The following is a 16,850-nucleotide window of genomic DNA, read 5'->3' as shown; positions in this document are numbered from 1 at the left end:
TCAAAAAGTTACTGAGTTTTGCAAACAACAAAGTTTTTTGCAGCTATTTACCTAAAAATGCAGCCAAGGTGTTTTTTTTTAAATAAACATTTCAAACTATTTACAGAACAATCAGCTGTTCTGCATCAAATCTGATGCCACACAAATTATTTGTGCCACTCCAAATACTAATTTCTGTCCACTATGAGATAAAGCAGAACAACAGCCTGATACCTGCAGGCCTGACAACAGGAGATGTATCACTGCTGTAACACCTGTAACATTCAGCAGTCGCCTCATTGTTCTGACACACACAACAAAACTATTGACTACACTACACACTAACTACACAAGATTTGCACTAAACGTTTCAAATCTCTCACATCTCAAAACACCGCTGCAACTCCCCCCCCCCCCCCCCTTCCTAAACAACTAAATACTATATCATTTTTTTGATTGGTCGACTTGGTACATGTTTTTACCGTTTCTTCCCGCAGTAAATATAAACAACGATATTATTTAGGAAGAAAACCAAACATTGCAAATATTTTTATCATAACTCTGGTTTTACGTGGCCTATCAACACAATTTAAAAACTGGTATAAAGTCCACACTTTTTCCGTCAATTGTTCGTCTGTCCTGCTCACATCTCCAATGGTTGTACACGTTGTCATTGGCTTCACTCCACATCAGCCACGCCGCTTTGCTAGCTAAAACACCGGTATCGGCACATAAGGACGCTGTCATAGGCTGTCAGCGACGTTGATTAGCTGCGTATATACGAATGTGAATCACATCATTAGCGGGACTATGGGATAAGGTGGCATCGTTCTAATGCCATACAGGAGCAGCCAGTCACTTACTAACACTGCAAAACAGAATTGTTAACGTATTTACTTTAATTTCAATTCAGGTTATATATTTTTTTTGTGCGCAACATAGATTTTCTGTGTGCAGAGATCGTGCCAGCAGTGCGCAATTGCGCAGCTTAGAGGGAACATTGGTCTGTGCATGTCTGTCTCTTTCACTCAGAAACACGTTTTCAGATTCATGGATCCAATCAGTTGATGTTTTAAACTGTTCTAAATGATTCCTTGTAAACTTCTTCCTCTTTAGTCCTTTAAGGATGGAAGCTCCCATTATTCCAGGATCCACATGTTGTTTTCCTTTTTCCACTCAAAGCTTCACAGTGAATATCAGTATGTTGTGTGTCTCTGAAGCTCAGTTCACAACCAGCTCCTCTGCATTTTCAACAAGTCTGAGCTCGTTAAAATGAATCCAAATGTTTGATTTTTCTTTCTTAATGTATTTTCCAAACTCTCCACTTACTGTTTCACACCTTTTTTGTAAGTTACACATTTAAAAATGCTTCAGCCATGTAAGTTGGAAAAAATTGACTTGTTTTTTTTAATGAGTTATAAGCATAATATGATTGTATTTTTGGTATCTTAATGCATGTGAGTCATCTAATAAATAGCAACACTGCATTAACCATTTGAAACTAGTCTTGTCGTTTTCACAGACACGTAAACAAGAATATTGTATATGTTGGTATATTTATAATATTCTTAGAAATATGTCTGTAAAATATTCCATATGTCGTGTATCATTTAAGTTTGTATAAAACATAAAAACTATCACGAAGGGTAATGACGAAGAACCTGGTGGAATTCTTGCAGTGTATGTTAGTCAGTTTTGTGTCCACAATTCATTTTACACTATTTGAATTCAAAGTTTTAACTGAAAGTCAAAGTCAAATCAGGTGACTTTTAAAGGGGCGGGCGCTCAAAGTTAAAAAGGGGCACATTGAACCAGGCTGAATAACAACAACATACATTCAGAATCTAATATGGTATCGCATTATACTATATCACTGTTGTGAGATGGCGACAAGGCAATGCAAAGGTGGCCTATGTTTTACCTGATGGGGTACAATGTTGCTGATTAGGGGTTTCTGCTGCTGATAGAGCAGGAGGGCAGGACTGTGCTGATCTGAGACTGTAGACAGTAAAAAGTACATAGGAGAGATGGTAGCTGATTAAACAAGTGTTATGTGATAATTACAAACTGCAAAGACTGGTGACAGTGCTTGGAACCATAAGGCAAAAAACAAAACAAAACTGTGAAATAAACTCTGCTCTGCCTGTGACTTACTCTTTGCTTGTCTTCCCCCTTCATCTCTTCATTTCATATATCACTCTCCACTTGCTGTCCATCTGAGAACAGCATGACAGACTCCGCCCCCTCATACACCTCCAGCCCGAGGCATGCTTGAAAACTGAGAGGACAAACAGGAAACAGATGAGAGCTGTGATGTTTTTAAGGCCCTTGAGACAGAGAATGACTTCAAACACTTTACTAATGTAAAGATGTGTGCACAAGCAGGCAAAACCAAAAGAACTAGAGCAGGAAAAAACTGGGAATAGAAATGATCCAAAAACTCTCACCCAGACTCTGGTTTTAAGCTGGAAAACACATTTACTTCTCTTTTTTTCCATTACTGAAGGTCTCTCAAATATCAATGACTTAATGTTCACCAAGTTTCAAAGTTGTTTCTTTGTGTAACTATTCAAGGGTTCCCCTGGCCGGCTGAATAAAGCTAGCAACTACAGCCATATAAAAAACAAAACAAAACAGGAACTTACAAAGACCGAGCCCAGTCTTCATGCTGCTGCTTCTCTGCCTTAAAAACCACCAGGGAGAGAAAAACCATGACAGCTACAAATAAACAGGCAGCCCTAAGATAACCAGCACCATGCAAATCCAAGAAGTCTTTTGAAATTTCCAAGTAAAGAGCATATGTAATGTTTTTCTTTCTTATTTTAGTCACTATTAGCAGATTTTTGAAACTGACCCACAGAAATGGGACTTCAAACAACTCAAGCAAGCTGAAAAAAGTGTAGGAGCTTTGGCTTAGTGCACCCACCCTTTTTACTCATCAGCCATAAAAGACTGACGGTCCAGTCGTAGGATTCCCAAACTGATACCATGGTGCAGCTTCATCTTGGATCAGTTTGAATCTCAGTGACCATCATGACCATCCCAAGGTCAGAGGTCACCTTAGGATTTTCCCATTCGTACGATGATGCATCTACTGGGAAGCTGAGGGGTGCCAGTACTTTAAATACAGCGTATTTTAAATGGCAACACGTGTAACAGCAGACTGCAGTATTAACAACACATTATACTTTTATGACAGCCCATTACAGCAGAGAGGCTTTAATAGGCTGCTGGGTCCCTTTCCCTCTCCTGGGAAGAACTGGCTGTGTCCTGAGCCGGCTGTGAGGACACGAGTGCAGGACACAAAACTAACATAGCTGAGAAATTTAGGAACTGAATACAAAGTAAGAAGTACTGTGGCTAGGATCAGGAACAGAGAGCACACAGCACAGAGGGAAGACACGACAACAAGGTAACATAACATACTGGACCAGGGACTTTCAAAATAAAACAGGAAACACAGCTCAGAGACAAAGACTTCAGGCAGACACTGGAATGACCTAAATACCACAAAGCTGGAACTCCAGTCATCATGAATGCAGCACAAACCTCACAACACAAAGACACAAAGTCACACCCTTGTATCTAACGAACTATACTTTAAATAGGCTGATAATAACCTCACAGCTGATATTTATAATGAGAGCAGGGACGGTGTGATCTTAGGTTTTACAGCAGAGAGAAACATCTGTTATCACCTAACGTCACGCCCTGCTTTACCCACAACATGCCACACATACCACAGCAGCCACAAACAGGAACAACCTGTTTCACCAGGACTTATAAGCATGTTTCCTTATTACAGCCTCACATCACGAATGAAGCCACAACAACCGTTTGTAAAAGCTTTATTAGAAACAGGCTGTTAACAGCCGAACCATTATCCGCACATGCTGCTAACATTGCTAACTACATGCTACATTCATCCATCAATGAAGCCTCCCATCACTGACGGGGAGGTCTCCTCCTCCGTCAGTGATGCCGCTCAGAGACGTGTCTGTGTTTCGGGCTTTCACGTGTGTCACGGGGAGCTGATTGTATCAGCGGGATCCACCCGGCATGGAGGCCGCACAGGGAGCTACAGACGGCACAAATCACTGCACCGCTGTCTGTAACCCGTCTGTACCTCACTGTGTGTGTGTCAGGAGGCTCCTGCACACACAGACACGACAGGCCAGTCTGTTGGCGGCTGTGTGTGCTGCCGTGGGTCGGTTAGCTAGAGCGGTCCATGTTTTCCTGTCGGCTTTCTCACCTTTGAACTTTTTAGTTACGCCGGTCTTCGCGCGCGCGCCCATTCAGAGAGGATAGGAGTGGGTTTCTTACCGTGGGGCTTCTTTGTCCTCCATGAAGACTCCCGTAAACACAGAAAAGCACAGCAAAACACCGACAGCTCTCATAGCGGTGCTTTGTCACGCCCACTGTGACGTGGCGCTGTTTACTTTCGGTTTCAGGGGAGTTCCCGGGGATCACGCGTGTGTGGGTAAATATGGGACAGGAGTTACAGGTATGCGGGGTGGATGAAAGGTGGGGCTGATTTAGACTGTAGAGGACTTCTGTGGTGGATTCATTTTCATAAAGTGGAAACAAAATAAAAGATATAATCACAATGAAGCAGCTCACACGTAACAAAACACACCTCAAAGATCACGAGTGATAATATTGTCTCAGATATGAGGGAGTAGAAGCAGGAAGTACCAGAACATGGTAATATTACATGTAATACCTCAGAGTCTGAGTGGACTGAGTCTCATCCTGTGCCGTGGGTTAGTTACATCACGTAGTTTATGTAGCTGTAGGATAAATACACATTAGACAGGAGTCTTGATGCATTCTCAATCATCCAGGTAAGTAAATCTCCAAAAGTTGTTTCTGTTCATCTGGATGTAGCGTTTTCAGTGGGAGAAACGTTTCATCACTCAGAAGTCACTTGGATTAGACAAGAGTGAAAACATAAGTCAAGTTTATTTCTCTCAGCTTTGCACTAACAAAGTAAAATCCCTTAAATAACTGAGCTTCAGGAGAAACAAAGAGAAGAAGAAGAGGAGCAGAGTGAAGGTCGTCCATCAGACCGAGTGTGTCCTAAGCTTCCTGTTCAGAGACAAACATCACTGATGTCAGCTCTTAGTTGTTCACCTCTGACCTTTATCAATACCTCACACCCCTGTAAAACTGATCAATGCACAACACCTGGATCAGCTGTCTGCTCTGAAACAGACCTGAAGAAAGAAACAGAAAGTGAAGAAAGACAAGAAGCTGCAGAAACAGAAGGTCAGAGGTTGTGCCACAGCCAGACTGGTCCTGGATCAGATTCTGTCGGGGTGCTCCACATAAACCCGTCTGTGTGTTTCCAGGCTCATTTAGCTCTGCTGATGGAGGACGACGGCGCTGACACCAAACACAAACACTTCAACTACAACAAGATCATGGATCAGCAGAACCTGAGCAAGAAGAAGAGGAAGAAGCTGCTGAAAAAAGAGGAGACTTCCAGGTGAAAATCCTGATCTCATATATAATCCAGCAGTGATCCAGCATTGTCTGTCTGGCTCACTGTTAGCCCACAATAGAGTAGAATAAAGTAATCTTTATTGTTTTAATCTTTAATCTTTAAGTTTAGACTCTCTCCTTTTACAAATAGTAAAAAAAAAGACCTTATTACAGTTTATTATCATTATTATTAATATCACTGCAAGTTATCCTACTGCATGTGGATCTTGGTTCTGATTTGTCTGTACGCAACAGGATCATTTGGTAATTAATAAGCAAACGGGTGTTCCTGTTTAGGCTCAGATCGTTTTGATGTTTAGAGACTCGGTCCTAGGTTTGAATCCAGTCTAGGTTCCTTCTGTGTGGAGTTTGCATGTTCTGCCTGTCTGTGTGGGTTCTCTCTGGCTTCCTCCCACAGTCCCAACACATGCATGGACTTAATTGGTGATCGGCTGTAAGTGTGAATGTGAGCATGAATGGTGGGAAACATGGAAACAGTCATGGGAGAGGAGAGAGACAGAGACACGTTAAGAGGGACATGAAGGGGGACATGCTGGGGAGAACACACTTGATACACATGTGTTTCATGGAGTGAGGAAACATGTAAGCAAAAAGGGGAGACCAAACACAAAGGCATGACTGGAACTGGGAATGAGGAAGTGAGAGACAATGGGGGGGAGTCGTAAACACAGATGTAACAGCGGCACTTCGTCTTCGTTTCACTCTTCTGTACCTTTAGGAGTCAGTCCAGCAACAAGCTTTTGAAGCGCAAGGAAGACCAGGTACTTTTCTTTCAAAAAAGATGTTTAATGAGACTTTAAATTAACATGGAAAGACTTGGTCAAAAAACTGCATTGCTTCCAGCCTATCTGACAACTACGTAAGCACATCAGAACTTCACATTTCCATATCCTACATTTTTACCATAACAGCATTTGGAAATTAACTGGAAATTATATATTTAACAACAAAAAGTTATATTTCTCATTATAATCATTTTACCAGTACCAAGAAACTAGCCTTTAATTGGCTCTTAAAACAGATGTCACAACAGACACATACTGGAAACACAGAGGAGAGACCAAAACATAACGGGAACCTAACACACAAGAAAGTAAACAGGAAACACAAAGAACTCAGATCACAGAATAACCTCAAGACTAACTAATGAACCTAAAATCATTATACATAACAATCACCAAAACACAAGAAAGTCATAGTCCTGGGTCAAATGACCCAGACCCATGACACACCGAGGTTACTGGGATTACTGATTTTTGAGTACCACGCTGAGCTGAAGTGGTTCTGTGGAGGCTTTCCCCACTACAGAGAGCAAAGAGACACTGAAGAACCGTATGACAATAACCAGAACCCAGGATAAAGAGTTTGAGTGAATGTGGTGTTGAAGGTGTGGAGGTGGATCAGAGTGTCAGAGGAGACTCTGTAGAAGGACAGAGTGCCAGCAGGACAGTCCACATACACTGCTGCTCTGTTAGAGACAGAGGAGGAGGAGGAGGAGGAGGAGGAGGAGGAGAGGTCTGTTCTCCTGTTATTGTGACACACAGAGTACTGATCAGCATCGGAGCACCTCAAACTCCACGACTGACTGTTTACTCCAAACCTGCTGTCATTGCTGCCTCCTCTCCCTGTGACTCCTCTGTAAGTCACTGAAATGTGAACCTCTCCGCTCCACTCAACCTCCCAGTAACAGCGACCAGTCAGACCGTTTGTACACAGCAGCTGAAGCCAGTACTCAAACCTCTCTGGGTGATCAGGATAAGGCTGCTCCTCTGTTACTGCCGTCACTCTTCTGTTGTTGTCGGACAGTTTAAGTTTTCTGTGCACTGAGTTTGTGTCCAGTTTAAGATTACAGGAATCTGACAGAGAGAAGAAGAAACAACAACAGCAGTTTATCACCTGAAGACTTCATCTGCTGCCTTATCCACAGACTGATGGAGACAACTTCACAGTGATTCATCCTGTAGAATCTTTAGTGTGATTTAAACTAGTGTCATGTGTGCTATCTTATTTTCATAAATCAAAGTGAGCACACACTCACACTTCCTCAGACCAGGTTTCAGCCTGTGCTGTCCACCATGGTCCAGCCTGGAAGAAGAAACATATCTGAATTCATCTTTAAAGCAGAGACAAAGAGACACATGGACATAAAAGAAATACATGAAAGGCCTTAAAATGGTTCCACTCATTTAAAATACTTTCAAATTGCAATTCTGCTGTGTGGTACCAACAGCCATGGGTAACCCTGGATCCAACAGAGACGCTGAGACAGGAACATGGGAACTAGTTAGTGGTATAAAAATATATGAAACATCCAGAATATCAATACATGTTTCTGATCCTCTACATCATGGAAAATCAAGATCAATGAGCTCCTGGCCTTCTGCTCTATGGGAGGTTTCTGTCTGTCCTGAGCTTGTGTTAGTGCTCCTATGTTACACTTTAACAGGTGTACTGTCCCAGTCCCCACCTTCCACTGACACCAGAACAGCACTGAGTAAATAAAAAATTGGAATGATGAAGTGAGAGGCTGAGGTTTCATGGTCCAATAAGAAACTGGACGAAAGCGCAGGAGATTGGAAAAAAGATTCACAGCTTTTTATTTCAAGGAAAGTACAAAGAACCAGGAGAACATCTGACCCATCTACAAACAAGGTGAATTTCTATTTTGTTGGTGATGGTTTAGATTAAAGCATTTTTGTCAGATAAATACTCCTCCCTCAAGTCGGATTGATTGATGATCAGATTAATGTTTCAGGTGAGATTTACCTACAACAAATATTCTAAGTGCTACTGTGTTAAGAGAATACTGCTGTTAAAAAGCACGCTATTTGTTTACAAGCTTTAAAACTGAATATTATACTACTCATAAAACAGCACTTTTAAAATAAGCATGTAATAAACTAATATAATATTACATGTAACAATGTGATTAATCGATGACGAGCATTAATAAATACTGAAACTATCATACCTAAGAGTGTTCAGTCTCCAGCGTGGATCATCCAGTAAGCTAGAGAGCAGCTTCATGCCCGAGTCCCCTGGATGATTGTAGCTCAGGTCTAGCTCTCTCAAATGTGAGGGGTTGGAGTTCAAAGCTAATACCAGAGAAGTACAACCATCCTGAGTGATCAGACAGCCTGAGAGCCTGAGGACAAACACAAAGATATAAAACGTAAAGCAAAGAGAATTATGTATTTTATTTTGATATATATCTTTAAGCTTGGTTCCAAAAAAATATGCTTTTATTTTTTCAGAGATACTGATTCACTCTATGGCACATGGATTCTTTACTGAACCATTGTCTCCAGAAGATGTATTGAATCACACAGATCTATAATACTTGAGGAAGCTGGATTTGAGAGCACTGTAAATACAACATGCTTCTATTACAGTGTAGATTCACTGTTTGAGTAATTTGTTTCAGGGTTAAAAAGTGTAGCAGCAGCATGTTTCAAGCATCGTACAAATTGCTCTCTAGAAACAGTTTTCCCTTTTGTTTCAGGTGTAAAGGGACAGGAGAAGGGACTAAGACTGGGCTAAGATTTAAAGTTCTAAATGATCGAGGACATCCCTGTTGCTAGCCATTTGTTTGGTTGTGACTCAGCTAACATATTTGTGCTTTTTGTAGCACTTTAAATGTGTTTATCTAAAGTCCGTGATCATGCCTTTTGTATGGTGATGTGTGTTAGTGCTATGGCTTGTGTGTGCTCCAGTTTGGCTGTTTTTCTGTTTGTTTTGGTTTCCATGTTGAGGTCCAGCGTACTCTGTGTATAATCTTTCGGTATTATTAATCTCTGGCTCTCTTCCACAGCATGTCTTTGTCCTATCTTCAATCTATTATGTTAAGTCTTTACCTTACAATATGAAGTGCCTTGAGTCAACTATTGTTGTGATTTGGCACTAAAGTTGAATGAAAAAATAAATAGCACTGAATATTGTCACATCCCACTACCTCACCAGAGCCAGGCATATCATAAAAGGCTCCTCACACTTTGGCCGTAAACACTTCCTGTTGCTATCAACAGTGAATGACCCATTAAGTCCTTTTTTGACAACCTTGACAATTACAGTGCACTTTATACAATTCTGTTTAACAGGTTCTCATTTTATATGTTTAGTTATATATACACACAAGGGTGTAGATTTGTTTTTGGCATTGGTGAGGATGGATGATTCAACCACCAAACCCTGCCCTGTTTCTTATTTTTTTCCTTTTTGTCTTTGCTTCTTGATTAAAAGAAAGGAGAAATATACTTGCCTACATATGCAGGGCGCGCAAAATTTCAAAATCCCTGGTAGCCCTTCGGGCAGGGACTCTTCAGTTTGTGGTAGCCCAAAATAAATTTAAGTAGCCCAAATAAAAAAGAGAGCAATTTTTTGATTGATGTTTTGTTTCCTGTTTCGTTTCTTTTACAATATTATACATTAAAGTATAATATTGTAATGGAAACAAAACATTAATCAAAAAATTGTTGAAACACAAATTACAACATTGTATAAAAATTATGATCATCAACTCAAATACTTGGTTGTAATTGAACAGAAATTTCTATGAACTTGTAAGAACTGTAAAACAGGAATCAGTCTGTGTCAGATCCTGAATTTGAAATTTCCACTGAAGTCACGGGTAAGAGATAAGTGGAACCAAGATCTAGGCCATTTTTTTTAAGTTTGCAAAGACTGCTGAATTTTGCCAGTGGTAGTTCAGTCTTTGCAACACAGTACGCTATTCTAAACAGATTTTTCAGGTTTATTTTTAGTATGTTCTTTGCAATTGGTGTTTGTTCTGGGAAAGATATTGCAGACTGAGCAATAATGCATTTCTTGCATTTCTCATGGGTTCTAATGGGGGTCTTTCTTAAAATTACTGGTCCCAGTAACAAAGGCACTTGTCCACTCAGAAATCGAGGAAAAACTAACAACACACCCGGCAGAACATTATGTTATTTACATGGGTGCACGTAAGTGGTCCGCATGTGCGCATTTGCTGTCAAAATAAAAGACGCGCACCAGATAAGAAGTTGCAACGCGCGTTTGCGTCCATATAAAAGGCACTGTTTTTGTCCGCTACAGTGGGATTTTCACGGCATATTTTGCACCACATCTCTGTGCGTTCATCATTTGTTTGAAGCCAGCTCACCTCCTGCAACTGTTTTTTAGACTGATGTGGGCCAAAGCCTAGCATAGCCTGTAACGTTATTATGGCGGACACATTTTATGAGTGAGCTTGGCTTTAAGTGACTTACAGGTTTCTTTGAAAAATACTTTCTTATATACAGGTTCTTCCTTTTTGCTGCTGTCCTCCTCTCAGTGCAGGCTTGCCGCTGCTGAAACTAAACAGAGCTCCCTGAAAGGCGTAGCCAATCACATTTGCCATAATTGTCACATGACATAGGACTCCAGTAGAGAACTTTCTGCACCGCTGGGTGACTGAGACGTTGACAGATCGGGTTTTCTTTTCTTTCTATCGGGTTTGGGTTTTTCTTTTTCACTTGAAGAGATCAAATTATTGGTGGGGACAATTCAATAATTGCTGGATATTGGTGGGGACGTGTGCCTTTCGTCCATGCCAAATCTACGCCCTTCTATATACATATATTTTAGTCATCTTGTGTGAATGTGTGTGATTGTGACTTTTTAATGCACCTGATAGTGGAGCAAATTTCCTGATTTAATCGTAAGTTCTACATCAATGACAATAAAGGCACATTACTTTTTTGGTAGTAAATGAAAATATTATTTAACACATTTGCAATAATTAGTGGGTATCTGTATTTGTACCTTGTATCTATACATTGTATGAATGCGCCTTGTTGGCATGCCCAAAATGCAAACCGAAAAGGTTCATAATTCTGCACCACAAACCAATGATTGACATCAATATGGCTATGAATTTTATATGCCATTTATCTAAATACACAAATAAAAGAGGGCTTATTATGACTGCATCATCAAATACCGCTTAAGCAGTTAATGTGTATATAAAGCTACATATCAAGAAAGTCAACTGCTAGTCATCCACTAAAGATAAGCCGAACCCTAACCTCAGAGCCTCCAGTGTACAGTGTAGACTCTCCAATCCCACAGACAGCAGCTTCACTCCAGAATCCCACAGGTCATTGTTATTCAGGTCCAGTTCTCTTAGCTTAGTCGACCGTGAGCTGATGACTGATAACATAGCTCCACAACTTCTTTCTGACAGATTGCAGCTACTTAGCCTGGAGAACAGATAAAGACACACAGTGAAACTGATTCTATGACAGACAGTGTAAAACGCTGTTGGGTTATTTCAGTTAAAGTTTTCATGAGGAAAAAAAGATGGTAGTTGAGTAGTGCTTTTATGGTGCTTTTTCACAGGATAATCTCAGCTATAATTCAAATATTAAACTTAAAGTAAGCTTTACACTAAATCTAAAGCCATAATTAATGTTAGCATGTAGTTATATGAAGATCTGCTGACTGAGAATTACTAGTTGATAACAGCCCGGTGTCACAGTTATTCATGCACTCACAGAGCTTTGTTGGAGGCTTTGACCACTGGCAGCAGCCTCAGAAGAGCCTCCTCTGATGCAGAGTATTTCTTCAGGTCAAACACATCCAGATCTTTTTCTGATGACAGCAAGATGAAGACCAGAGCTGACCACTGAGCAGAAGACAGTTTATCTGTGGAGAGACTTCCTGAACTCAGGGACTGTTGGATCTCCTCCACCAGAGAACGATCATTTAGCTCATTCAGACAGTGGAACAGATTGATGCATCTGTCTGGAGACAGATTCTCACTGAGCTTCTTCTTGATGTATTGGACTGTTTTCTGATTGTTCTCTGTGCCACTGTCTTTTGTCATTAAAAGGTCCTGCAGTTTATCCTGATTGGTCTGCAGTGATAGACCCAGGAGGAAGCGAAGGAATAAGTCCAGGTGTCCATTTGAACTCTGCAAGGCCCTGTCAATGGAAATCCTGTGGATCTTCTTTGAAGATGTCTTACTTAAAAGCAGTCGAAGGTTTTTCAGTGATGGTTGTGGTAAAGGCATGACATTTATGTTGCTGTTATTAAGCGACATCCTTACATAAAGAGCAGCCAGAAACTCCTGAACACTCAGATGGACAAAGCTGAACATCTCAACTTTCCCTTTCCTTCCTCGTTCTTCTTTGAAGATCTCTGTGAACACTCCTGAGCATACTGAGGCTTCACTAACATCAGTGCTGCTCTCTCTCAGATCTTTTTCATAGAAGATCAGGTTGCCCTTGTCCAGTTGCTGAAAGGCAAGTTTTGCTAATGACTTAATGTATTCAATGCTTTTCTGTGGGCCATACTTTTCTTTTGTCTGATCAATCTGAAACACCAGGAACTCTGCGTACATCTCAGTCAGGGTCTTGGGCAGCTGTCCTCCTCTGGTTTTCAGCACATCTTCTAGAACTGTAGCAGTGATCCAGCAGAAGACTGGGATATGGCACATGATGTGGAGGCTTCCTGTTGTCTTGATGTGGGAGATGATTTTGACAGCTTGCTCCTTACCTTTGAATCTCTTCCTGAAGTACTCTTCTTTCTGTGGGTCAGTGAACCCTCTGACCTCTGTTGTGCTGCTGATAAACTCTCGAGGGATCTGATTGGCTGCTGCAGGCCGTGTGGTTATCCAGATGTGAGCAGAGCGTAGTAATTTTCCATTGATGAGTTTTCTCAACAAGACATCTGTTTTAGTTGACTTTGTTACATCGACAGAGCGAATATCTTCAGAATGAAAGTCGAGATGAAGGCGGCTCTCATCCAGCCCATCAAACACAAACAGAAGTTTGAATTTACTTTTGTCATAGTTGGTGATTCCTGATGACTGAATATCTTTAAAGATGTAATTAAGAGCCTCCTCTGTGATGCCTACAGTTTCTGGGATACATTCATGAATGAGCTCTGCCAAACTGAACTTTTCTCCCTTCAGTGGATTCAGCTGACGGAAGGTGAAGGGGAAAACCAGATGCACATCTTGATTGGATCTTTGTTCAGCCCAGTCCAACACAAACTTGTGAACAAGGAAAGTTTTTCCAATTCCTGCGATTCCATTGGTCATCACTGTTTTAATTGGTCTGTATTCTCCAGAAGGATGTTTGAATATGTCTGTGGGTTTAACGACTTTCTCTGTTTCTTCCGGCTTCCATGCCTTTTCAATCTGCCGGACCTCATGCTGTATGTTGATATGTATGTCATACCCAGCTGTGATGTATAGTTCTGTGTAGATATCAGCCAGACGCCGTTTATCTTCTGCCCACCCTTCTTGTGCACACATAAACTTGTCCTGGAAGTTTGATCGAAGCATCTGTTGGTAATGCGTGATGGGTTGAGGCTCTGGTACTGGAACCATCACATCTGTGTCAAACAGGATGATAAACATATTGTGTGCAACTCATATTGCTGTCATGTCATTCTCTAAAATGCAACACTATGACTGTACGACTGGACATGTATTGGCTATCTGCAGCTGACCATTTTTCTGGAGTGATTTTATACACGTCTATTAGTGGTCTGCATCTTTTGAACTGAAATGAGTAAATGTGAATGGTAGGAATTTCGCTTGATCATCATGAACTTGAGGGCTCACAATGTCTAGCGAGCCATTGTGATTCCATATCAGCTGCTTGGTGAACTGGAGAAAGAACAGGACAACCCCTGAAAATGGGAAGCATTTAGCGCAGGCGTATGGCACTCCTGTCGCATATCAGTACATGTAGAAAGATTTGCTGTGTCTGCCAGGATATTTTCAAGAATGTGATGGAGATCACAGGAGAGAAGCTGTCGTTAAAGAACTGCACTAACTGAGGCTGTAATAGTATACTGTAGTAAACTACATAATTATAAAGATAATAGGAACACTGGAAAAAAAAACATTTTTAAGTAAACTTGGAGGATACCAGGTTTAGAGCTGTGCACCTCAAAGGGCTCAGGAATTTTGTATAAGTTCCTTTACAGTGGACAGTGGAGTTCAACATTACAAGTGACTATAAAACAACCAAGAATTATGGGTAAAACCAGGTGACAGTTCAATGTCATGCTCACACAGTTACTTCACATTGAGATATTTGGAGTAAAGAAGCCTGGAATGTATGGAAAACAAAGCAGTGACTTACCTTCAGTCTGAGGAACAGGAGCCTGAGAGGTCAAATCACTGACATTCACTGACAAACAGATGTTGAAAGTGTTAAAGCTCTATGAAACTTTCTCAGTCTGCACTGACTTCCTGTTTGTCCCTTGCTGTGACTCACCTTTGGGTCTGGACCTGATAACAGACAAACTGAGCAGCAGGTCATTCCTGCCGATCCTCTTTAAAACCCTTCTGGTCACCTCAACAGCTCCAGAAAGTCTGTAGGTCTGCACCATCAGGTCCACGGTGTCCCACCTGCTTGTTGTCTCCAGTCGGCTCTTCTTGATGGTCATGGGGCCTTGGATGACGTCGGTCTGCTGTAGGAACCACTTGAATTTATTAAAGTCTTCATCTCCCAGATCTTCCAGAGTGTTTAAAAGGTCCTCTGACATCATCACAGCTGAATGAAGATAGATTAGCTGTTACGTTAAGCCAGCAAGTATGGAACAGCCAGACAGATCTGAGTTTTCCGCGCTTCTATATATTATTAGTATAACACGAATACATAAAATGTTAAAATTATAACTATGTAACTGACATAATTTCTGGTTGTAATAGAGTGATGTTAACGATTGTATTAATAATGACTATTGTTGCATGGCCCAGTGGAGCCACAGTTATGTTGATTTAAGTACAATACTTAATTCTTGATGTTGGTGTTCTATATTGTTCACTGGTACTGTATTTATGTTTTTAGTATCTATATGTTTTCTGTCATGGTCTGTGTGCAGGCAGGCAGGAAGAGAACCCAAGTGCAGGACTTATGGAGGCAAAAGTGAACTTAACAGATCCACAGCTTTATTGCTGGCCAAAATACAAAACTGAAATAACATAAGAACAGAACAAACAGGCAGAAATGATGGTATGACGCGACAACAAGCACCAAAGGACACGCACTATAGATACACAGACAGGAACGGGGGAGAACGAGGAACAGGTGAAAACACAGCTGGAACCAATTGGGTAAGGTACGGAAAACAGAATACACCAACAGAAGAAAGACTTTAAAAGTAAAAACAGGAAATCCATAGACAAATCTCAGAGGCACAGAACTAAACTTATATTAAACACTACAGATAACAAATTACAATAACAATACACAAAACACTCAGTCACTGACCCAGGACTGTGACATTTTCTCATTTTATGTTCAGCACTTTTTTCAGTGCTGGCTATTTTGCTTTATAAATAAAGTTGGCATGGCTTTATTCAATTAAATTCAACTTTATTTATATTGCCCCAAATAACAACAAGTTTCCTCAGTAAAATAAACCTTACAATAACAAACACTGTATATTAGCACAGGAGTATAGTCTGTAGAATAGTTTATTAGCAGCTATTTTGCCAAACTATTAGCAAAATAGTTCAATAGCATCAATCTAACTCAGAGTATGACCACCATCAAAAACAGCCCCCGGATCCTCCTCAGTGCCTGGTGACCTGGCTATGCTGCCCACCTGCTGGAACTGTCTTAAATGTTTAAACTAAATTATCTAATTTTTCATCTGTTTTATAATGCCTAAACACAAATGTAAGAAAATCATCTGTCAATTCTTTGTCTAATAATAGACTTTAATCTGAAACAACTTCATGGTTGAAAAATACAATATGAAAAAAGCAACAGGGTGTCGCTGTAAGCTAATTATGTCACCATAAATACAGCATCAATAATAATGTAATCACCTTTAAATATAAATAGTTCTAAGTGTAAATGAGTAATTTATAGAGTACATATATATACACTGATAAATAGAACAGAGGACTTCTCCCTTTCATTGTGCTGCTCTGAGATTACAGCTGAAGGGAACTTTCTGAACTTGTGAAATTTCCTGTTTATTCTCATATTTCTTCAGAGTAAATGTCAGGAAGTGCATTTTATTCCCCATAAAAGCAGATAAATCAGATAAAAAGTGTTATACAAGTCGGTGATCGTTCATGCATGACTGTGGCTGTGACAGAAATAACCCAGAAGTCCCTCTCTTTGTTCAGACAGCACTGACTTTGTAAAACTCAAACACTATTACTATTAACTAGTAACTAATAATACTACTAACTACTACTACTAACTAGAATAAGCTGTCGTCAGGTCAGTTAAAGCCGTGAGCAGAAGGTGGGAATGTGTTTCACACTTACACAGAAACAGGAGCGCTGATGATGCTTTGGAGGGTTTCTGATCCGAGCAGCTGTGAAAGATGGCAGGAAGAGGAAGACTGGGTAATATGAGGCAAGTATGAAA

The 16,850-nt window shown here is 40.6% G+C and overlaps 1 protein-coding gene and 1 long non-coding RNA gene across 2 annotated transcripts in view; both read right to left on the bottom strand.

Moving 5' to 3' along the window:
* LOC134624309 (nucleotide-binding oligomerization domain-containing protein 2-like) overlaps positions 1–16,850 on the bottom strand; it is a 1,192,597-nt gene that overhangs the window by 47,901 nt on the left and 1,127,846 nt on the right. The window contains exons 8-10 of the mRNA XM_063469278.1: positions 11,997–13,842; positions 11,529–11,702; positions 8,448–8,629 (exon numbers count right to left, since the gene is read on the bottom strand). Coding sequence (XP_063325348.1) covers positions 8,448–8,629; positions 11,529–11,702; positions 11,997–13,842 — 2,202 coding nt within the window. The remainder of the gene's footprint in view (positions 1–8,447; positions 8,630–11,528; positions 11,703–11,996; positions 13,843–16,850) is intronic.
* Positions 1,664–4,399, bottom strand: LOC134624360 (uncharacterized). Its single transcript, XR_010093519.1, has 3 exons — positions 4,303–4,399; positions 2,134–2,257; positions 1,664–1,977 (listed from the first exon to the last, which is right to left on the bottom strand). It is a non-coding gene; the product is annotated as an uncharacterized LOC134624360 (long non-coding RNA).

This window comes from Pelmatolapia mariae, linkage group LG3_W, assembly GCF_036321145.2.
Source record: "Pelmatolapia mariae isolate MD_Pm_ZW linkage group LG3_W, Pm_UMD_F_2, whole genome shotgun sequence".
Classification (NCBI taxonomy): domain Eukaryota; kingdom Metazoa; phylum Chordata; class Actinopteri; order Cichliformes; family Cichlidae; genus Pelmatolapia; species Pelmatolapia mariae.
This window is presented reverse-complemented; position numbering and strand designations above follow the sequence as displayed.